This window comes from Penicillium verhagenii (genome assembly GCF_028828195.1).
Source record: "Penicillium verhagenii strain IBT 33310 chromosome Unknown utg000007l_segment0_segment0, whole genome shotgun sequence".
In the NCBI taxonomy this organism is placed as follows: domain Eukaryota; kingdom Fungi; phylum Ascomycota; class Eurotiomycetes; order Eurotiales; family Aspergillaceae; genus Penicillium; species Penicillium verhagenii.
Window position 1 is genome coordinate 894017 of NW_026643171.1, and position 24220 is coordinate 918236.

The 24220-nt window shown below is 48.3% G+C and overlaps 8 protein-coding genes across 8 annotated transcripts; 5 read left to right on the top strand and 3 right to left on the bottom strand.

The window, feature by feature from the left end:
• Positions 1–1273: 1273 nt before the first annotated feature.
• On the top strand, positions 1274–3643 carry N7466_007008 (OPT family oligopeptide transporter; the record flags this gene model as incomplete). Its single annotated transcript, XM_057166397.1, has 1 exon — positions 1274–3643. The coding sequence occupies one exon, from the start codon at positions 1274–1276 to the stop codon at positions 3641–3643; it is 2370 nt and encodes a 789-aa protein (XP_057019438.1).
• Positions 3644–4048: 405 nt separating this feature from the next.
• Positions 4049–4586, top strand: N7466_007009 (histone H2A.Z-specific chaperone CHZ1; the record flags this gene model as incomplete). The annotated part of the gene is made up of 3 exons (XM_057166398.1): positions 4049–4165; positions 4235–4244; positions 4384–4586. The coding sequence occupies 3 exons, from the start codon at positions 4049–4051 to the stop codon at positions 4584–4586; spliced, it is 330 nt and encodes a 109-aa protein (XP_057019439.1).
• Positions 4587–5379: 793 nt separating this feature from the next.
• N7466_007010 (SNARE domain- containing protein) lies at positions 5380–6119 on the top strand (the record flags this gene model as incomplete). The annotated part of the gene is made up of 4 exons (XM_057166399.1): positions 5380–5390; positions 5483–5677; positions 5736–5829; positions 5916–6119. 4 exons carry the CDS (start codon positions 5380–5382, stop codon positions 6117–6119), a joined length of 504 nt encoding a protein of 167 aa, XP_057019440.1.
• Positions 6120–6767: 648 nt separating this feature from the next.
• N7466_007011 (uncharacterized protein) lies at positions 6768–7943 on the bottom strand (the record flags this gene model as incomplete). Its single annotated transcript, XM_057166400.1, has 2 exons — positions 6768–7826; positions 7911–7943. 2 exons carry the CDS (start codon positions 7941–7943, stop codon positions 6768–6770), a joined length of 1092 nt encoding a protein of 363 aa, XP_057019441.1.
• Positions 7944–8592: 649 nt separating this feature from the next.
• N7466_007012 (GNAT family N-acetyltransferase) lies at positions 8593–9324 on the bottom strand (the record flags this gene model as incomplete). The annotated part of the gene is made up of 1 exon (XM_057166401.1): positions 8593–9324. The coding sequence occupies one exon, from the start codon at positions 9322–9324 to the stop codon at positions 8593–8595; it is 732 nt and encodes a 243-aa protein (XP_057019442.1).
• Positions 9325–13374: 4050 nt separating this feature from the next.
• Positions 13375–20034, top strand: N7466_007013 (glutamate synthase (NADH); the record flags this gene model as incomplete). The annotated part of the gene is made up of 5 exons (XM_057166402.1): positions 13375–13550; positions 13632–13672; positions 13748–17092; positions 17154–19824; positions 19887–20034. The coding sequence occupies 5 exons, from the start codon at positions 13375–13377 to the stop codon at positions 20032–20034; spliced, it is 6381 nt and encodes a 2126-aa protein (XP_057019443.1).
• Positions 20035–20629: 595 nt separating this feature from the next.
• Positions 20630–21244, bottom strand: N7466_007014 (EMI1 family protein; the record flags this gene model as incomplete). The annotated part of the gene is made up of 1 exon (XM_057166403.1): positions 20630–21244. The coding sequence occupies one exon, from the start codon at positions 21242–21244 to the stop codon at positions 20630–20632; it is 615 nt and encodes a 204-aa protein (XP_057019444.1).
• Positions 21245–21548: 304 nt separating this feature from the next.
• yme2 (uncharacterized protein) lies at positions 21549–24098 on the top strand (the record flags this gene model as incomplete). Its single annotated transcript, XM_057166404.1, has 3 exons — positions 21549–21681; positions 21738–23480; positions 23539–24098. 3 exons carry the CDS (start codon positions 21549–21551, stop codon positions 24096–24098), a joined length of 2436 nt encoding a protein of 811 aa, XP_057019445.1.
• Between the last annotated feature and the right edge of the window lie 122 nt (positions 24099–24220).

The window sequence follows — 24220 nt, forward strand, 5'->3', positions numbered from 1 at the left end:
CATATCTGTACGGGTTGTCATGGTAGTTTCTTTTTTTTTTTTGTTGATGGCGGGGCAAAAAAAAAAGTATGATGTAATCGTGTGGCTCGTGCCTAAAACTCTCAAATCGATTTTTCTTTTTTTTCTCTTTTTCTCTCTTTTTTTTGGACTTGCAGTTACTCTAGTTGGGTTGTCAGTAATTCTCTCCGGTATGGCAAGGGTACGTCACAGCCCCTCTCACAGAATTATAGTGGAGTACTATGGTATCAGTACGGTCATGGTTCTTATCGAAGGCGTCATGATGAATTCATAGCCCACTTTTTTCTTTTTCACTTTTTTTTTTCCTTTCTTTTTTCTTCCCATGTCACGTGGGGTTTAATGAGTCACTTTGACTTTCCATAGACACCTGAGGCAGAAGAGAAAAAAAGGATTTTGACACCTGGAGATTGAGGAGAAAATCAGGCAACACTTCCTTCTAGAGCGTTACCGAATTTGGTCATTGTTGATCTAGACCGGATTGGAACACAAACATACTTTCAAGCTTGTGACATATAACGATGTTATCTTTCCAGCCCTTGATCTGCTTTACTTTCCTTTATTACTTGGGGTATCTACTGGTACTCTGGTATATAATATTGCAGTATTTAATTATAAATACTCTTCTAAAGGTCCAAGTGTCCGCGAACCTTGTACTGTATACATAAATCTCTTACCCCTCCCTTTTTCATGCTACACACCCAGAACTTCATGTATTTTGTACCCTTGAAATGCAGAAAGAAAACGATTCAGGTACTCCTACTTGTCCATTTCCCAATCAAACCAGTATCTTAAACATCGGCTTTTATTCGGTGAAATTAAGTTTAGGTAAAAGCGCCGGGCAAACCAAGCCCGATTAAGGGGAAACCCTGATAACGCCATCCGCGCTATATCTGACTTGACCATGAAAACCTAACTCTATTTGAGCTTTCTGTCATTTTCTACCTTTAATCAATGTAACTCCAGAGGAACCACTTAGTCCGATGTGCCCAATCATTCTTCATGAAACTTCCTCATTGGTCCGCAGAATCACGGATGTCGGGAACATCCCTGTATAGCTTGGTCAAGAGCTGCGAGTTCCGTGGCAAATTTTACTTGGCGTAAGAGAAAAAAAAAAGATCACAATGAGTCTTTAGATGTTAAATAAAATAGTTTCCCCGAATACAATGGTTTGTTGAATAGATTTTCTGACTCGTCCCAGCCCCTCACTGGCATTCGTTCCGATATCCCTTTGGGAGCTTTCCGATCCTCCTCCAGCATGGCTCTACTGGGTATATTCAAACGGCACCGGGGTCCTCGAGAGGGCTCTCTCACGGTGGAAGTCAATAACCCGATGGAGGATCTGAGTAAATCAGAGCTTGACGTTACCACCACTGGCAGCATCCCAGCCGATGAAGAGAAAACCAAAGTGCTGGCCGACACGGCCGCCATTGAACAAGAGAGTCATGAAGACCCGGAAATCGCTGCCTTGCCCCTACAAGTACGCCAATTGGTGAATTTGACCGATGATCCAACCCTCTTCACAATCACCTTTCGCTATTTTATACTGTCCGCTCTTTTTGTCATCCCCGGTGCATTCTTATCCCAAATGAGTCACTTCCGGACCACCAGCGCTCCTTACTCTGTCTTCTTTGTTCAAATCGCTTGTCACTATGTGGGGCATTTCCTCGCCAAAATACTCCCAGCCTGGACAATTCGGCTGCCAGGCACGAACTGGTCATTTAGCTTAAATCCAGGCCCTTGGAGCATCAAGGAGCATGTGCTCGTTACAGTTACAGCGGCATCGGGGGCGACGTACAATCTGGCCTATGCCCCAATTGTACTGGCAGAACTCTGGTATGGGACGAGAATCAACCCGGCCGTCGCCATTTTCTTCATGTTGGCCATCGTGTGGACTGGATATTTCTTTGCTGCTCTTGCACGTCAGATTCTGCTGCCGGACCCCGAGTATGTCTGGCCACAGGCTTTGATGCAGACAACTTTGTTCGAAACTTTCCGCAAGACAGACACTTCATCACCCACCGCTCGTCGTCAAATGAAGGTCTTTTTCCTGGCTTTGTTGGGCATGACCCTATGGCAATTTCTTCCAGAATATGTTTTCCCTTTCATCTCTTCCCTAGCTTTCCTCTGCTGGGTGGCTCCACACAATGCTGTGGCCAACTTCATCGGGTCAGGACTTGGGGGCATGGGCTTTTTGAATTTGTCACTGGACTGGTCAAACATCAACTGGAACGGTTCCTCGATTATGCTCACGCCATTCTGGACACAGGTCATTCTGTTCTTGGCTTATGCTTTTAATTGCTGGGTTCTGATTCCTGCTGCGAAGTGGGGTGGCCTCGGCTCCTACAAACATGGCATTATGTCCAATAGTCTCCTGATGGCCAACGGAACGACTTACCCAACACTTAAAGTGCTGACTCCAGAGTACCATTTGAACGAAACTGCATATGAGCAGTACGGCCCTATGTATATGGGACTGCAGAATGTATGGGCAACCTGGTTTGACTACGCCAAACTTCCGGCGGCTGTCACCTGGATTGCCACGTTTGGCTATGTTCAAATCAGGAACAATCTAAGAAAGATTCGGGGAGCTCGCAAGAACGCCAAATCGTCACCTGAAAATGGGATCCACCATCAATACCACGATCGTCTCAATGTTATTCAAAGACAATACAAGGAGATTCCATTGTGGTGGTACCTTTCTTTGTTCCTCACAGCATTGGTCATATTGGTAGCCATTATCGCTTGTGGAAACCTATTTATCCCGATCTGGACCCTGTTTGTGGGTCTGGCCAGCGCTGCTGTCTTCGTTGTTCCATTTGCCTGGTTATACGCTATATCTAACTATCAACTTGAGACTGGATCGTTCAATGAGCTGATGTATGGATACATGGTGCATACCAAAGCTGGCTCCAGCCACCAGCACCCATGTGGCCCCTCAGTCTATGGCTCCATTGCTGGTGACGCATGGTATCGTGCGCAGTACATGTTGCAAGACCAGAAGATTGGGCACTATATGCATATCCCACCCCGTGAGATTTTCTTCTCTCAGATCTTTGGTACCCTAATGGGTGTCCCGATCAATTACGCTGTCATTCGCTGGGTAATGGATACCAAAGGAGAATATTTGACTGGAGAGAAGACCGATCCACTCAATCAGTGGACGGGCCAAAGTTTGCAGACATCTAACACAATGGGTGTTCAATATGCAGTTCTTGGTCCCAAGAGACTCTTTGCTGAAGCTGAGATGACACCTCTGCCGTGGTCCTTCCTCGTCGGTGCTGCCATCCCTCCGATTCTGTTTATTTTCCACCGTTTCTTCCCCAAATTACGAATTGATCTTTGGAATGTCAGCATCTTCTTTGGTGGTCTTGCCATGTTCTATGGGAACGTCAGCACTGGCTACACATCTGCCATCATTGGCGGATATATTGTCATGTATTGGGCGTATCGGCGCCATTTCGAAGTGTGGAAGCGATATAACTATTTGATCGCGGCAGCATTTGATGCCGGATTCAACCTAAACATGTTGCTTATCTTCTTCTTTTTCGGAGCGGGCAAGCAGATCTCGATGCCAAATTGGTGGGGGAATAATAGTGAATCGGTCGAACGATGCTTTGCTCTGTAGTTTCAGGAACAAGGGTTGCAAGTTGCATGATTTCAAAAAAAGTCTTATAAACTATATTATAACACAAACCTAGCTCATTATTCAAGAAATAAGAGAGAGACGAGAATCAGAAGCATTTCAATGAGTAATAAATCCTAGTCCAAACTCTCTCCTAAGTAGATCTAGTGGGTGCCTCAGGAGTCAGGGCACACTCTGTCACGGGGGAGTATCCACCCGTATTGAACGAATCACATCACGGGATCTCCCCGTCCCTTACTGTTGCTGGTTGTTTTGCTTGGAGAGCTACCTTACTTCGCAGACCGTCTCTTTTCAGTTTCCCCCATCCCCTCTTCTCCAATCCCCAACCCCCTTTCATACAACTTACCAACACCTTTCATCTAACCACCATCGCATCAAAAATCTACAATGGCTTCTACATTCAACGACCCCAACGTCCAGGACAAGGGCAAGGGCAAGTCCACCGAACCTACCAACGAAATGAGCATGGATGAGGATAGCTCATCCGAGAGCGAGCCCGAAGTTGTAAGTTTGCCGCATTAATTTTCTCGATCCAAAATATCCAATGGTGATACTGACTTTTTACGCTTCTAGGAACAGAACGGTACGCGCCTCCCCCACCCACCCCTCATTCGAACAGCATAACTGCCCTGGGCCTGTATCACAATGAGACCCAGTGGCCCTACGCGACTTGCTATGCCCTGCAATTAAAAATACTCTTTGCTGACCCAAGACAATTACAGAGGAGGACGAGGACATGGACAACAACCTCGAGCCCATTGACAGTAGCAACATCATCCAAGGCAGCCGTCGCACACGCGGCAAGGTTATTAACTACGCCGATGTTGCCGAGCAAAACAAGGGAGAGATCGATGATGACGAGGACGAAGATGATGAAGAGTACGAGGCTGCCGATGACGACAATGACCACGCCATGCGCGGTTAAACACTCGATCTCTACGATACGACCTAGGCGACAAAGAGATTGCCTGAAGAGGTCAGATTGGGTTGGCGCTTTGTTCTGAGGGGAGGCTCATATCTTATTTTGCTTGAGATGCGCTCTCATTATGCCCATGTGAGGTTGCGCTGGATGGCGCAGTCAAATGATTCAATGACACCCAGTTGTGATCAGTTCCTCTGACCGGAGAATATGTGTATCTACAACTATCTAACGTCCAATCATGATTTTCATTGCACGTTACTGCATGTCCTCCAACTATTGTTCTATTTTTTATTTCCAAATTCCCACCGCGAGAAGAGCGCCGTCCGATTTTTTTTTTTTTTTTTAATAATTGAACCGAGATACTTCGGTGACCAAATTTCGGTGACAATTTGGTCACTGTGGAGCGCATTCTGGCCTCGGACGCGACCCAGATCTCCTTGCAGAATCCTAAAGCTTTCCAGGCTAGTGACGTAATAGCATATTCCATATCTTTCTACACATCGCAGTAATTATGTACTTAGTAGACATTTGTTTTGTTTTCCTGTTTCTACTTTTCTACTCTCCTATAAACACTGCGTCATCACGTGCGTCTCGGGTTTACGCTTTGGCCACCTTGTGTTTTTGTCCGCAAGCAACCAGGGTCTCACCAACGCTCTCGAAATATCATGAATATCACCGGTTGCTAGGACCACGCAATGTCCCCAAGTAACCACTGACCAATTATTGAAACTGAATTGACCGGTGATCCCCTATTATAATACTACGGGTTCATTCCTGGACCCTGCACACGAACGTCATGGCTTCACGGTATAGTCCAGACCCTCTCTCCTTTCCATGCAAAGACAATCCTAAACGGCCATCTTGCCTCACTTTATACACCAACTAACAAGCTTGAACAGATTTCCCCGTCAACGCGATCCACGCGCATCTTCCTCCCTCTTCGATTCTTACGGTGGCGGCTCCCGCCCGGCGAGCAGGTCACCTGCTCCGGCCGGCGGATATGGTTACGGAGGCTATTCCAGCCCAGCCGGTAACGACTATGGAAACGGCAGTGCTGGCGGACCCGCATACCGTACTGGAACACCCGACAAGAAGTAAGCTGGATATTTGCTGCTGTGGAGGGGTCATGCTGAATTCTAACCGCGGTTGTAGGGGTCACTACTCCGATGCCGTTCTTTCGTCACTCGAATCACAAAATGACGCGGAGGTAGAAGGTATCACCGCCAAAGTGAGGATGCTTAAAGATGTAAGTGGCTTGGATCATTGACTGCGAGCCGCAAGTATAAATGCGACGTTGGATATTGAGGCACCATACTCACAAGTTCATTCTAGCTTACCTTTGCGATTGGCGACGAAATCCGGGATACCGCACACATAGATGGCCTTGAAAGCTCATTTGAAAGTACTCGAGTCCGGCTCCGCGGGAACATGAACCGCATGCTCCGCATGGCCGAAAGCACTGGCGTCGGTTGGCGGGTGTGGCTCGGGTTCTTCGCCGTTGTGTTTTTCTTGTTCTTCTATGTGTGGATATTCTGATTGCGAACTCTGTGGCAAAATGCTTTATACAAGAGTTTCTGCTTCCACGCCCCATTTAATATCCCTGAAGCAAACGCATGTACTTGGCCTCCACCTTCGCCTTGACATGGGAGCTCGCATGCACATAGTTGTTATTAGCACAGCATGGCTATTTTTTTTGGCTACGGTGTTTTTGGTGTTAACTTTTGGGATTCCGGTGGCACTTTGTTGCATGCCAAGTGATTATCGTCTATGCTATCTACAAGGTCGATAATGCTTCATGTCCTTGTGGGATGGTTGATTAAGGTGGATTTTCCTGAGAACCTGGCGTTAAGGATTTGCCAGAAGTATCTAATATGCAAATATCCCGAGACTAATCTCTTTGATATACGAGAATGCGATAAGTACATAATATTAATCCACCTTGTCTTCCAAGTCATTTCAATTGAACATCGTAACTTTCAATAGAACCTTGGAATTTTCATGCTGGACTTCTAGAACTTCCGAAGCACGTAGTAGAGACATGATATTAAGTCTCGGGGATATCTTATGCAACTGCTGAATCCTAATTTTGTCGCCTTCTTGTCGCAAATTCGATTCAGTGCAAATGCCAGTAATAGTAAGACGACAGTCAGCTTCAGCAATCCCACAAGAAACAGAGTTCCAAATTTAATTGAGACTGTCTCGTGGTCTACCGACCTGACGGGGGAATCGTCGAGCGAACCCACTACGGCGGCTTCCTTGACTTGTGACTGAGGCACCTAGATCCTCATCCTCGAGGAACATCTGGCTAGAATCCAAGGCGTCACCACCACCGCTCCATCGATTGATAAATCGGCTCTGAGCTTCAGTCTCACGCGCCCGACGCATTGGTGGTGTCGGTAACAAACCGCCACGACTGTTCGGCGTGCTTGTCCTGAAATTCTCATTAAGTCGATTGCGAACGACATTGTCACTTTCGACCACTTCCTCTTCCTCGTCAGAATCCTCTTCCTCCGTATCCGTATGCTGCCATTCACCCTGTTCGGATCCAGACTCGCTAGCATCGGGAATATCAACATCCAGATCTCGGCTCATCCCCTCACTCATCCCCTCTTCACCCTCGGGAATTTCCGCATCCAAATCCGGTTGGTTGTCAAAGTCCTCGTCGTCTTGTTCGTACAGCCCACTTTCCTCATAGCCGTCGTCCGAGTACCCCTCGGGGATCTCATCGTCCAGATCCCGCTCCATGTAGCTCTCTTCATCAACAACCTGATCATCTTCAAGGCCCTCCTCGCCTTCCTCAACCAAACCTTCAGCATCAGCATCGGGGATCTCATCGTCAAGATCTCGTTCCATGCCTTGTTCCTCCTCTCCTTCCTCCCCCTGTGTCAAGGCCATATCATCCTCCATCAAGCCTTCAGCATTCAGCTCCGCAGCCGCGGCCGCAAGCGCCTCCTCACGCTCAGCTTCTTCCTCTTTCATGCCCAGCATTGTCTTCGGGCACCCCGCCGGTTTGATCCAAGAGTATCCGAAGGTCGCGATATTTTGTTTCCGGGCGCGTAGAGCCCGCTCCTCCATAGCGAGAGCTGAGAGGCCATTTGCGGGTGAGCGAGAGGGCATGAAAGCACGGTGGTTATTTGTGGTGTTGCCATTACGGCGAGCCGGGTTGGCTCCGGCGTCGGTGTGCGGTTGTTGCGATTCGGTGGCGCGATATGGTTGTGATGCGCCGAACCAGAGCTCATGTGACTATTGATTGGTTGCAAGGTTATATATTAGTTGCTTTCTTAGGCGCGGGTGAAGGGCTGGTCTGGAGGCTGATTCGACACTTACGTCGCGAGGTATGAGAAAGGGCAGAGATAGCATTGTTGGACTGGAGGTGTGAAAGGTCGGATAGTATTGATCGCGATTTAGGCAGAGTTCGAGTAGATGCGGTGCACTGCACGAAGGATGGATGCTTGGAAGCTTTTCGCGACGGTGAGATAATCTTGCTGGTGTTGGGTATTATACAGTAGCGGCGGTGATTAAAACATAAGCGCAGGTTCTTGGTGAGAGCAGAGGATTGTAAGACGTTAGTGATGGTCATTCATTCCATAAGGTAATGTGAAGATCAAGGGTAATCCTTGCACGAAACTAGGGCGTTGGAAAAGTCGGCGGGCCGGAGCTCCACAACCCAAACATTAACATTGCGGGGAGCTCGTGAGTCGTGCATGCCCGTTATGCATTTGAACTTTTAACGTCTAGATGTGTTCTCACTAAAATAGTATATGATGTTTTTACTTTCAGGCTACTTTAATCTTTGTCTTTTTGATATTAGTACACTATCAACATGTTTAGAAAGCAACAACATTCCATTCATGCTGCTCAGATAAACATGACGTATAAGACTCCCTTTGGATACTTGACTTGGTTCTTACACGACTTTGAAGAAACTTGATATCATCCACTATATATACTAGATCCCTATTTCATATGCTTTATGACTGTAGCTTGAACATTTAAAGCATCCAGATCATCATAGAAGCCCTTTCGGCGACCACATCATTATCCCTCCCACAGGCAGACCAATAACCATAGAGAATGGACCCCGTAGCTCAAACCCTAGCGTCCGATAGAGCGTCGCTCCATCTTTACTAGCTTCCAATCCCACCACTACACCTTCATCCTGTGCCCTCCGCAGTACCTCTTCCACCAATCGACGCCCAATGCCTTGCCGCCGATAGGCCGCGGACACCACGACACTTTGCGCATGCCACCTATTCCCATATTTGATCTTCATCTCAGGAGAATCCCAATAAAACTCTTTGTCAGCGTTGGCCGCTTTCATAAACGTACTCATAGCATCAGGATCGACAGACCGATCAGGCCAAAAGAAATTCTCAATCGCAGCTCGGATCTTGAACCACCATGCTTTCAATAAATGCCCGAACGACCGCTGGTTTGCAATCAGCTGCAATGCAGCCTTGTCATCGCCTAGTCGGACAAACTGTGCGTAAGCGACAGGCATCGAGGGATTGGCGAGATCCACGGCTACAAAGCCAATGTTTCGAGGGTTGAGATAACGAGCTTGAATCCCTTGGGCGAAGCGGCGGATCATATGATTGGGGTGTTCAAGACGGCGTGGAAAAAGAAAGGTATTGAGGGGGTCATTGCAGTATGCTTTCGCAGACAAAGGGCCCAGGAGTGGGATGTCTGAGCTCTGCATACGGCGGATCAGAATATTTTCATTCTCCTGTGGAATTGCCATTGTTTGGTTAAATTGGTTGGAACGAGGAAGTTGTTTCTTTTCAATGTCCAGACTTGGGCAGGTAGATCTATGCCGACGTGGTGCATGTGTATACCACGCAAGGAATTATGAGAGATGAGTTAGAATGGATCACTGATGTTCAAATGTTCCAAACTTCAACATTGAATCAAGTCAAACATTCAATATTCCATGTTTACTAGGCTACCTAGTTATTCAAATACTATGTAGAATGTTATGGGATTTCAAATATAAACACATCAATTGCTAGTGCCCAAGTGAGTCATCATCTCGTATTCAATTTATTAAATCGTCCATACATGCATGGATACCTACGAGGCTTGTCTATTTTTGCCCTGATCTTGGACGGAAGATTTGTATCGACTTAGTTGAACATGAAAACCCATATCTTTGGAAATTCCGAAGTTCACCTGCAAATGCCAAGTGTAAATAAATACTCCGTACATAATAAACACGGCATCTGGAAGGGAAGATCAGCAAGTTGTGTTCCTGCGCATGTGGTATTTAAAAAAGTACGTGTACGCAGTACGAGTATGCACTTGTACATGAACTCGGCCGCGAACCATGGCAATTTCCACATTTCCCCGAAATGAAGAGACTCTAGAGTGTAGAGAAGCACAGTCCGGTGAACCCAAAGTGGACAAGAGTCAAGGGCGAAGACCAAGCTTGGAAGCGTCGGGAAAAGTCGGGTGGAGAAATGATGCGCTGCCTTGCTACAGAGCAGGTTACCCCAAGTTCACTGGTGGACACGCACCCCGCTTCAAAATGTTGTCTTATAATTCACTCTCGTATCATTGGACCAAGTAAAGCGGTGAGGAGGATCTCCACTTGTGGATCCGGGGGATCGAATTTGTATACAAAGACATACAAGTCATGTATGGGTAGTTGAGGCACCAAAAACAGGTCATTTCAATTGATATGCCTTTGGTATTGAGTCAATGATTACTTCGTGATACTACAAGCTTGGAGATAATCAGGTGGGTTGCTTATGTCAGCATATCCCAGAGAAAGAACAAGCCGGATATGAATGCCTCATCGCCGCATCGGGGTGTCTCCATACGAGACTGCAGGAACAATTGAAGGCATGGTTGCACAGAGAAGAAATCATTTCCGGAAATCAATCAAATTCTTTTATAATGAATAAGCCCCTATTCTTCCAACGCTATGAATTGGCTTGGTTTTTGATACGCGAAAATGCAACTTTGCCTTCTTGTCTTGGCAGTTGCGTGTGGAGTAACGATCGCGGCTCCAACGAAGCCAAATGGATCAACTGAGTTGATAAATAACCCGGTAAGATATGGAATGAGACACTCTTGTATCCTTTTATTCTACCTACCTGATACTCATATGGTGAAACCTGAAGACATCATTTGCCCCGGAGCCGATTAGTGCAACGCGAAGAGAGAGGAAATCAAGACCTGTGACGGTAAGGAGATTTTTCCAAGGCTCAAGTGCTCTACATGTAGCAACACCGTGCAATATTGCAAGAGGCTGACTTGGCATGAATGCCCAAGGACTCACCGCATCGATCGTGCATCTACGATGACGCCTATCTGGAGTTCCGAGAGAGACATCAAAAACATAGCCCATGAGCCTATGTAAAATATAATACGTTGTAAATAGTATAATTTGAGCGTCATAAAATTATATCATGTACTTGTGGGTATGTTCATGGGTACATTATTATATTCAATGTTGATTATGTGCACATGTGCCATCGAATGTATGCACACATGTGTATAGTAGCGATCGATCGACCTCATCAGTATATAACCCTAGGGCTCTGAGGGGTAATTGATGTGACCAGATCCTTCACCCGGACTAAATTGCAAGACATGTATAGTATATGTGTATATGGCCTGATAAATTCAGTGGTTCTTTTTGAAGAGTCCATATCCACCCATACTAGGCAGAAAATGGAGAAGGAGTCCTCTTCACCGGGCGATAGGAATACACATGCATTCCGCTCGGAAAACAACCAGAGCAGCTTAAGTTGAAGTGGGGTATATTTTCTTATTATCAAGCCAAATCTTATCATATAGACTCACCCGCTTCACGTGTCAGAACCGGGGGATTGAGCTCCGGCTGAATGCTTAAGTCCGAGGTCGAGTTTACGGGGTAAATGAAAGCCGCTTCGGGATCCAATTCTCCCCCAGAACAACATCCCGCTTGGAATGTGGAACGTGGACGGGGGAGGGGAGGGATGTACATATGGGGGGATCTGGGGATGTAAGTGTTTTTCTGAAGGGTTTCACTTTGGACGAGTAAGAAAGTAGTAATTTCTTCCAAGCCGCGATAAGCAGTTTAGGATGATGTTAAGCGATGAGCTAGACAAACCGTTCGAGAGGGTCGGAGAGCGGCTGGATGACCCCGAGATCGGGGGCAGTGGCATGAGCCATGAGTCTGGAAAATATGATTGGTCACATTGAGAAGTTGAGAAAGCAAAGCAGTTGTTAAGGGGAAGAGGAAGATTCCGGGCAGACTTGGCCGTTGTCGGAATGACATGGGTATGGGGTTGGTATTGGTAAATACGTGTATCCGTGGCCCCTGATCTGACCTACACCCATGTTCCATGTTGTGTGGGGCGAGGCTCGGGACTGGGGCATTTTTGAGATGCGTACGCTGTTCTAGGCAGCGTATCATTATAACCTTTCCTCAAAGTTTTAATTTACCATGGCCATTCTCTTTAGCCTGTGCCTGCCAAGTCAATGATTTCAGTTTCGGTCGTTTTTTTTGCTTCTTTCTCGCTTCATTATAGAGTAATGCCAACACTCCTATATTGACTATCGTGGAGGCACAAGGCAATAATAAAGTGACTATTTAATATTGACTGGATTAAGCATGCCCCACCAATCAACAAGTATCTGGGAGAACATGCTGATTTTGGGCTGGATTTCTAGTTTTCGTGGTCTGCTTGCGTCTCCAAGCCAATCATATCGTCGGATTCTTTCATAGCCGTTCGGTGGCTCCACCACCCGGGTATGCGTCGACCATACGCATGTGGGACGTGGATGAGATCATGGGTCAGGACTCAGGGCCAAAGCGAACAGGAAAAAAAAAAGAGAAAAGACCAATGCGATATCAGAGGTTATAAGAGTATACTATATTCTGGGATAGTGTGACTCTGGTCTAGGTACTCAATCTATAGAGCCAAAGTTGCAGTGGTATTTTGTATACGAAAATTAAGGTAATAATACCATACCGTACGAGGATCTTAAGACTCTTGACGTAGCAGAAACCTAATCGTTTGGACTCAGAGGTTGCAATGCCTTGACGCTGATTGGCTGATCAACGCTTATCTTGACGCTTTGCTCGTAATCATAATGATTATCATTACTCGACCCATCATTGAAGCTCTAATATCTGGAATGTCCCTTTATACTGTTTTCATCTTATGGCTCCAATTCCCCCGGTCTTACATGGTAATCTTTGTAAAAATTCTAAGACAAAATTAAATAAAATAAAATAAAAGAAGAGAAGAGTCTGAAAGCCTCAAGGGAAAGGTGATCTGTTACTTCAATGAAGTTCGTAGAACTGAACAAGCTGATCACCCCAGCTCTGGCCATTCATAACCCATGGAACTTGTCCTGGTCTCTGCAGTGGAAAGAAAAGCAAAGGAAATATAAAAATCATTTGCCACGGCCAAGAGAAATAAAAACAACAGGGAAAATTACCCCACAAGCCTGTAATTTATTTCCCTTCTCTTTTAGGATTGCATCGGAGCAACAGGCCTACTATCCCCGGACCTGTTGTCCTGCCGGAACCGCTGCTCTACCTTTTTTTTTTTTATTCCACCCCTCATTTCTCCCCTTGTCCTTTCCCCCTTCACACATTCAAACCCTTCCCTTTCATACAGGTCTTCAATTCAAACCGACCTCAACTTCACCGTGCTGCGCCCGGTGACGACATTGCCTTATCGCCCTATCGATTCAATCCCGCCTTAAGCATCCCGGCGGAGATCTCCAGACACATCCCACCCTAAAAAAAAGACCCCTCTGTTTGTCCATTCTCTGTCGGCTCCCGACAGGAAGAATGGGTCTTGACTTGGAGGACATCTATGGCAAAGATCTAAATGAAACCCAGCCTCCTCAGGAGTATTCGGAATATCAGTCAAAGAAAGGTTATGGCTGGGCCAATGCACTGCCCGAGCGGCAGGGTCTCTATAACCCCGAATATGAAAAAGATGCCTGTGGTGTAGGCTTCGCAGCGTGAGTTGGCCCTGGAAACAATATTTTGAGCTTGACATAATCCAAAAATGGCACAACTAACCTCAATTGCCCCAAATCTAGCCATATCAAGGGCAAGCCGAGTCACAAGATTGTGAGCGATGGTATGTCTCCCCAATAAAACCCGAACAAATACAAAAAAGTCCTCAAAATTTGCCGCTGACGTCGTCGCGAAATAGCCCGCAATCTGTTGTGCAACATGACCCATCGTGGAGCCGTTGGCTCGGATGCACGAGATGGTGACGGTGCTGGTGTAATGACCAGTATTCCACACAAGTTCTTTATTAAGAATTTTGCCCGTGAGGTAGGCGTCGACCTCCCTCCGCTGGGTCAGTATGCTGTCGGCAATCTGTTCTTCAAGCCCGACGAAGAGGCTCTGAAGCAATCGATTGCCAGCTTCGAGGAATTGGCAACCTCGCTTGGCCTGCGCGTCCTGGGATGGCGTGAGGTGCCTCGCGACTCGACCATTTTAGGACCAGCCGCGCTTTCGCGCGAACCCATTATCATGCAACCGTTCGTAGTGTTTAAATCTGCTTACGGCGAGGGCAACAAGCCCGAGCTCACTGATACTGACAAGTTCGATGCCCGGACCTTTGAACTTCAATTATACATTCTACGAAAGCGTGCCACGCACGTCATTGGCTTGGGTAACTGGTTCTATCTGTGCTCTCTCAGCAATCGGAATATTGTTTACAAGGGACAGTTGTCTCCCGTACAGGTGTATCAGTACTACCATGATCTCGTCAACGTCGACTATGAGGGTCACTTTGCCCTCGTCCACTCCCGTTTTTCGACCAACACATTCCCTTCCTGGGATCGTGCCCAGCCCTTGCGATGGGCCGCCCACAACGGTGAAATTAACACATTGCGAGGAAACAAGAACTGGATGCGTGCCCGTGAGGGTGTTCTTCGATCCGAAGTCTTCGGTGACGAGTTGGACCAGTTGTACCCCATTGTTGAAGAAGGTGGCTCCGACTCTGCAGCCTTTGATAACGTTCTGGAATTGCTCATGATTAATGGTGTCTTATCTCTGCCCGAGGCAGTGATGCTTATGATCCCCGAAGCTTGGCAGGATAACCCGGCGATGGATCCAGCCAAGTCCGCCTTTTATGAGTGGGCGGCTTGCCAGATGGAGCCCTGGGATGGTCCGGCCCTCTTCACTTTCTCCGATGGCCGTTACTGTGGTGCTAACCTTGACCGTAATGGTCTGCGACCGTGTCGTTACTATGTCATGGATGACGATCGCATCGTTTGTGCCTCTGAGGTCGGTGCCATCGATATTGATCCCGAGCGTGTGGTTCAGAAGGGCCGTCTGCAGCCCGGAAAGATGTTGCTGGTGGATACCGTTGCCGGACGTATCATCGACGACTCAGAGTTGAAGCAGACCGTTGCTGGACGTCACGACTTTGCCGGCTGGTTGGACAAGGAGCTGCTGAAGTTGCCTGCTATCAACAAGCTACTTTTGGATCAGAAAGTGGACCTTTCTTTTACCCTCGATGACAACACCGTGCAAAATGACCCTCGTCTCCGCGCCTTCGGCTATTCCTTTGAGCAAGTTAGCTTGATTCTTGGTCCCATGGGTGCGGACTCCAAGGAAGCCCTGGGCTCCATGGGTAACGATGCCCCCTTGGCCTGTATTGCTCAACAGCCTCGTTTGCTCTATGAGTACTTCCGCCAGCTGTTCGCTCAAGTCACCAACCCTCCAATTGATCCCATTCGCGAGGCTGTGGTCATGTCCCTTGATTGCTACGTTGGTCCGCAGGGCAACTTGCTGGAGATGGACCCGACCCAGTGTCACCGATTACTTCTCCCGTCTCCCATTCTGAGCAACCCAGAGTTCAACGCTCTAAAGAACATCAACCGCGCCCATAGCGATTGGAACGTTTACACCATCGATATCACATTCGACAAGAAGAAGGGCACAGCTGGCTATTTAGAGGCACTGGATGCTATTTGTGATGCCGCTACTGAAGCCATTGAAAATGGCGACAAGGTCATCATTCTGTCTGATCGTGCTACCAGCGCTGACCGTGTTCCGGTCTCTGCGTTGCTTGCTACCGGTCTAGTCCACCACCACCTCGTCCGCAACAAGTGGCGTTCGCTCGCTGCCTTGGCGGTTGAGACGGCTGAGGCTCGTGAAGTTCACCACCACTGTGTGCTTCTTGGATACGGTGCTGATGCTATCAACCCGTACCTCGCCCTGGAATGCCTTCTCAAGATGAACCGCGAGAAGCTCATTCGCAAAGACCTTCCCGATGAGAAAGTCATTGAAAACTACAAGGCCTCCTGTGATGGTGGTATTCTGAAGGTCATGAGCAAGATGGGTATTTCCACTCTCCAGTCCTACAAGGGTGCTCAGATCTTTGAGGCTCTTGGTGTCGATGACAGTGTCATTGACCGCTGCTTTGCTGGTACCGCCACCCGCATCCGTGGTATCACCTTTGACTTGATCGCCCAGGATGCCTTTGCTTTCCACGAGCGTGGCTACCCCTCGCGTGAAATTGTCTCTGTTCCTGGTCTCCCTGAGTCTGGTGAGTACCACTGGCGTGATGGTGGCGAGGCTCACATCAACGACCCCGTCAGCATTGCCAACATCCAGGACGCCGTTCGCACTAAGAACGATAAATCATACGAGGCCTACGCCAAATCAGCGCATGAGCAGATCAAGAACTGCACCCTGCGTGGTATGCTTGACTTTGACTTTGAGCAGAGAACTCCCATTCCTATTGATCAGGTTGAGCCTTGGACCGAAATTGTTCGCCGCTTCGTAACTGGCGCCATGTCCTATGGATCAATTTCCATGGAATCTCACTCTACTCTTGCCATTGCCATGAACCGCTTGGGAGGAAAATCCAACACCGGTGAAGGTGGTGAAGATGCTGAACGCAGTGATCGTATGGAGAACGGAGACACCATGCGGTCTGCTATCAAACAGATTGCCTCTGGCCGATTTGGTGTAACCTCAAACTACCTTGCCGATGCCGACGAGTTACAGATCAAGATGGCTCAAGGTGCTAAACCTGGAGAGGGTGGTGAGCTTCCTGGCCACAAAGTTCTGGGTCCCATTGCTCGGACTCGTCACTCGACTCCTGGTGTGGGCCTGATCTCCCCTCCCCCTCACCACGATATTTACTCCATTGAGGATTTGAAGCAGCTTATCTACGATCTCAAGTGCTCTAACCCCCGCGCTCGTGTATCCGTCAAGCTGGTGTCCGAAGTCGGCGTCGGTATCGTCGCCTCCGGTGTCGCTAAGGCCAAGGCTGATCACATCCTGATTTCCGGTCATGACGGAGGCACTGGTGCTTCTCGCTGGACTGGTATTAAGTATGCAGGTCTTCCTTGGGAGTTGGGTCTTGCCGAGACCCACCAGACCCTTGTTCTAAACGACCTTCGTGGCCGTGTTGTCGTCCAAACTGACGGTCAAATTCGAACCGGTCGTGATCTCGCCATCGCCTGTCTCCTTGGTGCCGAAGAGTATGGCTTTGCAACTACTCCTTTGATCGCCCTTGGTTGTGTGTTCATGCGTATGTTTACCGCTTCCAACCCCCCCCCCCCCTCTTTTGTTTCTAAACTAACGATCCTTAGGTAAATGTCACTTGAACACATGCCCTGTCGGCATTGCCACCCAGGATCCAGAGCTCCGCAAGAAGTTCAAGGGTACACCTGAGCATGTGATCAACTTCTTCTTTTATGTTGCCAATGAGATGCGTGCTATTATGGCTAAGCTTGGTGTTCGTAGCATTAACGAGATGGTCGGCCGTGCCGAGCTGCTCAAGGTTCGGGATGATATCCGTAATCAGAAGCAGGAGCGCATCGATCTCTCGCTGATTCTGACTCCTGCTCACTCACTTCGCCCTGGTGTTGCCACATACAATGTCCGAAAGCAGGATCATCGCCTTCACACTCGTCTTGACAATAAGCTGATTGCTGAGTCTGAGCTTGCTCTGGAGAAGGGTCTTCCTTGCCGAATCGAGTGCGACGTTGTCAACACCGACCGTTCTCTTGGTGCTACCTTGTCGTACCAGATTAGCCGACGCTTCGGCGAAGCTGGCCTTCCTCAAGACACTATTCATGCCAACATCAAGGGCTCTGCTGGTCAGTCTTTCGGTGCTTTCCTTGCCCCTGGTGTCACTCTGGAACTGGAAGGTGATGCCAACGACTACGTCGGCAAGGGCCTGTCTGGTGGTCGTCTCATTGTCTACCCTCCTCGTGGCGCTGCTTTCAAGGCCGAGGAGAATGTTATTGTTGGTAACACCTGTCTATACGGTGCTACTGCCGGTACTTGCTACTTCCGTGGTCTCGCCGCTGAGCGGTTCGCCGTCCGTAACTCAGGTGCTACTGCCGTTGTCGAGGGCTGTGGTGACCACGGTTGTGAGTACATGACTGGTGGTCGTATCTTGGTCTTGGGTTCCACTGGTCGTAACTTTGCCGCTGGTATGTCTGGTGGTATTGCTTATGTTCTGGACGTGAACCAGGACTTCCACTCCAAGGTCAACATGGAGATGGTTGAAATCTCCGGTATTGAAGAGCCTTCTGAGATCGCTTTTGTTCGTGGTTTGATCGAGGACCACCACCATTACACAGGATCTGAGCTCGCGGCTCGCATCCTCCTTGACTTCACTCGTGCTCTTCCTCACTTGGTCAAGATCCTTCCCATCGATTACAAGCGCGTGATGTTGGAAGAGGCTGCTAAGGCCGCAGCTGCGAAGAAGGCTGAGTTTTCACTCCCTCAACTGCCAAGCACCCCCGTGCACAGTGCCGATAAATCCAAGGCTAAGACTGATGAGAAGAAGGCTGAAATGCTCGACATTGAGGACAGCATCGGCGACTCCAAGACCGAGAAGAAGCGTTCGGCATTGATCCTAGACAAGACTCGTGGCTTCATGAAGTATAGCCGCCGTAGCGAGAAGTACCGTAACCCTACAACTCGCACTCGGGACTGGGCCGAGATCTCCAACCGCCTCAATGAGGATGAGCTCAAGTACCAGTCAGCTCGTTGCATGGACTGCGGTGTTCCGTTCTGTCAGTCAGACACTGGTTGCCCAATCTCTAACATCATTCCCAAGTGGAACGAATTGGTCTTTTCCAACCAGTGGCAAGATGCCCTCAATCGCCTGCTCATGACCAACAACTTCCCCGAGTTCACTGGCCGTGTCTGCCCCGCTCCTTGCGAGGGCGCTTGCGTTTTGGGTATTAACGAGGACCCTGTCGGTATCAAGTCGATTGAATGCGCTATTATTGACCGTGGTTTCGAGATGGGCTGGATGGTTCCTCGTCCCCCTCAGACCCGTACTGGCAAGACTATCTCCATTATTGGATCTGGTCCTGCTGGTTTGGCTGCTGCTGATCAGCTCAATCGTGCTGGTCACACTGTCACCGTCTATGAGCGGGCTGACCGCATGGGTGGTCTTCTCATGTATGGTATCCCCAACATGAAGCTTGACAAGAAGGTTGTTCAGCGCCGTGTTGATTTCATGGCTGCCGAGGGGGTCAAGTTTGTGGCTGGTACCGCTGTTGGCCCCGATAGTGAGGTTACCCTCCAGTCTCTCCGTGCCACCAATGACGCTGTTATCATTGCAACTGGTGCTACAGTTGCCCGTGACCTTAAGGTCGCCGGGCGCGAGCTTGAGGGAGTGCACTTTGCCATGCAGTTCTTGCACAAGAACACCAAGTCCCTTCTAGACTCCGGCCTTGCTGACGGCGAGTACATCTCTGCCAAGGACAAGCACGTCGTTGTTATCGGTGGAGGTGATACCGGTAATGACTGCATTGGTACCTCAGTCCGCCACGGTGCCAAGTCCGTCACTAACTTTGAGCTACTGCCTCAACCTCCGCCAGAGCGTGCCAATGACAACCCATGGCCTCAGTGGCCCCGTATCTACCGTATTGATTACGGCCACTCGGAGGTCAAGACCCACATGGGTAAGGACCCTCGCGAGTACTGTGTGATGTCCACGGAGTTTGTCGACGATGGCAGTGGTCGCGTCCGGGGTATCAACACCGTTCGTGTGGAGTGGACCAAGAGTGCCACTGGTGGCTGGGACATGAAGACTGTGGAGGGTAGCGATCAATTCTTCCCCGCAGACCTCGTCCTTCTGTCTATGGGTTTCTTGGGACCCGAAGACCGTCTTCTCGGCGACGATATCACTCGTGATCAGCGCAAGAACGTCAAGACCCCTCCTGGTCACTACTCGACCAATCTCCCCGGTGTCTACGCCGCTGGTGACTGTCGCCGTGGACAATCTTTGATCGTCTGGTAAGTTTAACTTCATCCATATTACCTTAACTATCTTTCTCTTACTAATTTGATGACTTTAGGGGTATCAACGAAGGTCGCCAGTGTGCACGTGAAGTTGACGCTTTCCTGAGTGGAGTTAGCTCTCACCTCCCTGCTACCGGTGGTATTGTCCGTCGGCCTGCCATTGACTCTGTCCCTCAGCCGGCGGTGACTCAGGTCCTTGCATAATTTACAGGCTCACATACCCTGGATTTGTTTATGAGTATGACGGACGATGATGAATGTTGCATCTGGCGTGGAAAAGTTTCCAAAAGTGGAATTTGATATTTTATGTTCTAGACGAGGATATCCACCTGAGTTCAACTTCTGCTATTAGGCGAATTTCTATTATTACCAAACATGTACAGCGTTTTTGCAATTAATGGCTTATCTTCTACTTATACTTGCGGCTACCTTATTCTAAATGAGATTGATTGGTAGTACAATCAAAGTTCAAACATTTAAATGTTTATCCCTTTAACTTTTGCTACCTATTTTTACATTCACTCCCAAATTCCCAAGGCAATTTGAGGACACATGTCAACGTATTGAAGCGGTCAACTTGGTTGGTATTCAAACCTACTAGTCAACACATATCTGGAAACTCCAGGACTCATACCTACTAGGTATGCCCCTACTACATGTAGTAGATCCTTAGTAGAGACAAGGAAAATCTTTCGGGTCATAAATTATAGTAGAGATTGTGCCAGGTATAGGATACATATTTACACTTTATAATACAAATGCAATATTCAACAACCCAAAGAGAACAAGTCCGGGGGTATCATGCTGCCGCTTTCTGTTGAGCCTCCTCTTCAGCTTTCATCTCCCGCTCTAAAGCAGCGAAATCACCCTGGAAGGACTCCTTCGCAGGCTCAAGTCTCACATCCCACACATCCTCACTACTAGGGCCCGTCTTGTACTTGATAGCCTTTTTCCGATTGTGGTCTCGAATCGTCTTTCTGCGCATTTCGTCTGACCAGCCTCGGGTCCTCATGCACAGCCAGAAGTTATCCCAGTGTTCACTGCAAGATCGCAGCTCTCCATATCGATACACATTCACAAATTGTCCACCAAATGACTGGCAAAAGAAGGCGTAGTCGAAGGCTGTGCGACAGGACATAGTGTCTTGGTAGAGGGATTCGGGAGCGATGGATGAAATAGGTTGGTCGGGGGATTGTGCGCCACTCGATGATAACGTGGAAGATTGTGAATCATTGCTCGGTCCATTTTCAGCTTTTCGGAGATCGGCCAGAAGCAGGTTGAATTCCAGATCGGCTTGTTCGTCTGGTGTCAACGTCTTGGGTGGTGCATTTTGAGTTGTGGATTGCGGTGCCGCTAGGGGCTTTGAGTCGCTTGAAGTGTCCCTTGGAGGGGTAGAGCTCCACAGCCATCCCATTTTTGCGAATAGATTTGAAATAATTGGCTTCTGTCGAGATGCTAGAATCAATTGGCGTCGATAATGCGTACACGCGGTTTTCTGGCGATGTTCGGTTTTATCACGTGATGATTAGATAGCTAACTTGCATCTCGATAAAGTGATAAGCGCTGACTGACATCATTCGTGGCATTGATCGATCGCACCCTGATTCTGCAATTTTCACCTTCGCCTGCCTCCTATTTTCCACTTTCTGTTTTATGATGCTGTGAATATGAGACCTGCATTGTATGCAAAACTGCCTCCCGCAGCTGGGGCTCGGAGGATGCCTCCCCACCCCATCTCTCATATTTGGAGACCGGCTTTACTGCGCTCTCCAGCTCATGCACGGTCTATATCGGCGATTCGGTCGGGGCATATCAAGCTGAATGAGAACGAGGGAATTATTTACATCAATAGTAAGCAGCAAAGTTTCATAAAAAGGAAGCCGACATCTTGCTAAAAGTAGCTATAGATATCTTTCCTCATCGGCTTCAATGGTTGATGCGGGGTCCTCTCAGTCATGTACAGCCTCTTGAGGGACTTTTGAAGCGCGTCGGCAATCCCAATATGGCCGCATCCGATCCCTCTCATATTGCCGAGCGTGCTTTGCCCGAAAACCTGAATATTGTAATCAAAGAGGTGATCCCACGGTACAAGGAAGGCGGTGCATTCGTCAAATTTGAACGGAAGCCCGGCGCCACAGATGAGACTATCAGCACTGCGATCAAGGAACACCTCCGAAACAACCCTATCAGGCCATGGTTTAATCCATTTCAGACAGCAGATGCTGACGTGGTTCGTGGAAGACCATGGATTGAAGATCTATATCGGATCCCTAGTCAAAGCCTGAAAGTTGAATATTTACCGGCCTCTACTGAAGGGCCCCCTGCAGAGCTGACCCAAGAGGCCATATATTCTCTCTTCCGACCCTTTGGAAAGATTCTGGAGATACAGCACCAGCCATCGGACTCCAAGGTTGAGCCCAGGTACGCCATTCTGCGCTTTCAACGCCCTCGATTTTCAGTCTTGGCGCGAAACTGCATGCATGGGTATGAGGCGTCTGAAGAAGATGGAGGAGGGAAATCCGGTACCAGGTTCAAGATCAGCTATGAGCGCAAGATTAGGTTGTCTATGATCAAAGATTGGATATTGAGTCACCCACGGATCATGTTTCCTGTTATTGCAGCTCTGGTGGCTGCAATCACGGTTATTATCTTCGACCCTATTCGGACATTCTTCATCAAAGTCAAGATCAAGGCCACGCTTCACACTGAAGACAACGCCGTGGTGCAGTGGGTTCGGAAGCAGGCCAGCAAAGCCAATAAAATCTACTTTGGGCAACGTAAGGCTGATCCCCGGGGCCTAACGGCTATTTGGGAAGATCGACAGAACGATATATCCCAGCTCCAAGCATGGTTAACGGAAACCGCGGAAACATTCATTGTTATTCATGGCCCCAGAGGCTCAGGCAAGAGGGAACTAGTTCTCGAACAAGCCTTGAAGAATCACCACTACAAAGTGATTATTGACTGTAAGCAAATACAAGATGCTCGAGGTGACACAGCCAAGATCTCCCGGGCGGCAGCGCAGGTTGGTTATCGACCAATTTTCTCCTGGATGAACAGTATCAGCAGCTTGATTGATCTAGCTGCGCAAGGAATGATTGGAACTAAGGCCGGCTTTTCTGAGACTTTGGATGCACAACTCAGTAAGATCTGGCAAAGTACAGCAGAGGCCATGAAACGAGTCGCACTCGATGGTCGTCGAAAGGAAGACAAAGATTCCAATCTCAACGACGACGAATATCTTGAAGCGCATCCCGACAAACGGCCAGTTGTGATTATCGACAATTTCGTGTATGATTCCGAGAATAGTGTCGTGCTCGACAAACTTACAGAATGGGCGGCTGGGTTGACCTCTGGCAACATTGCACATGTTATCTTTTTAACTACGGACTCCTCCTTTTCCAAACCCCTGAGCAAAGCATTGCCGAATCAGGTTTTCCGGACAATTGGTTTGGGCGACTGCTCCCTGGATGTGGGTCGCCGCTTTGTGCTAAACCATTTGGAATCCGGGACAGTTGGCGATGGGGAAACGTCCAAGGAGCCAAAAAAGAAGCTTCACGGTCTGGATGAGTGTATTCAGATTCTCGGAGGCCGAGTCACCGATCTTGAGTTCATGGCAAATCGGATCGAAGCAGGAGAAACACCTGAAGGTTTGCAGAGTCTACGTTCTATGATCATTTTCTATACCATATTAATCTGATCTAATAGCTGCGGTTAACCGAATTATTGAGCAATCTGCTTCCGAAATCATGAAGATTTTCATTCTGGGGACAGATTCTGCATCTCCGCAATGGACAACTGAGCAAGCATGGCATGTTATCAAAGCTCTTGGACAGGCTAAGACTGGTCAGCTTCTTTACAACAAAGTTCTATTCAATGATTTATTCAAGGGAAGTGGTGGTGAAGCCACTCTCCGAGCACTCGAACAAGCAGAACTCATCTCTGTTGGAACTGTCAAGGGCTTCCCTCGCTGGATCAAACCCGGAAAGCCCGTGTACAAGGCTGCGTTCCAGCGGTTGATCGAGAATAAAACTTTGGAAGGGCGTCTAGATCTCCTTATTCTCGCCGAGCTGATCAGCAGTGAGAACAAGAGTATCGCCAAGTATGAGGAAGAACTTCAGCTGCTCGGGTCACTGCCGAAATATCCGTGGGAATTGACATCTCGAATTCAGTGGCTTCTGACCAAGGTGCATGGCTCGCAGTCAAAGATTCTCCAGTATGAGAAAGAGAGTGCCATATTGCAAAAGATGCTGCAGAGTGAGAAATAAGCACTGAGATGTTTTTTTGTTTTTTTTTTGCGTATGTACAATAGTCATTTCATAGTTACGAGCTCTCTCCCGGTATTGAATATGATATCTTCTTTAGCGCGTATATTAAAAAGAGACAGTAC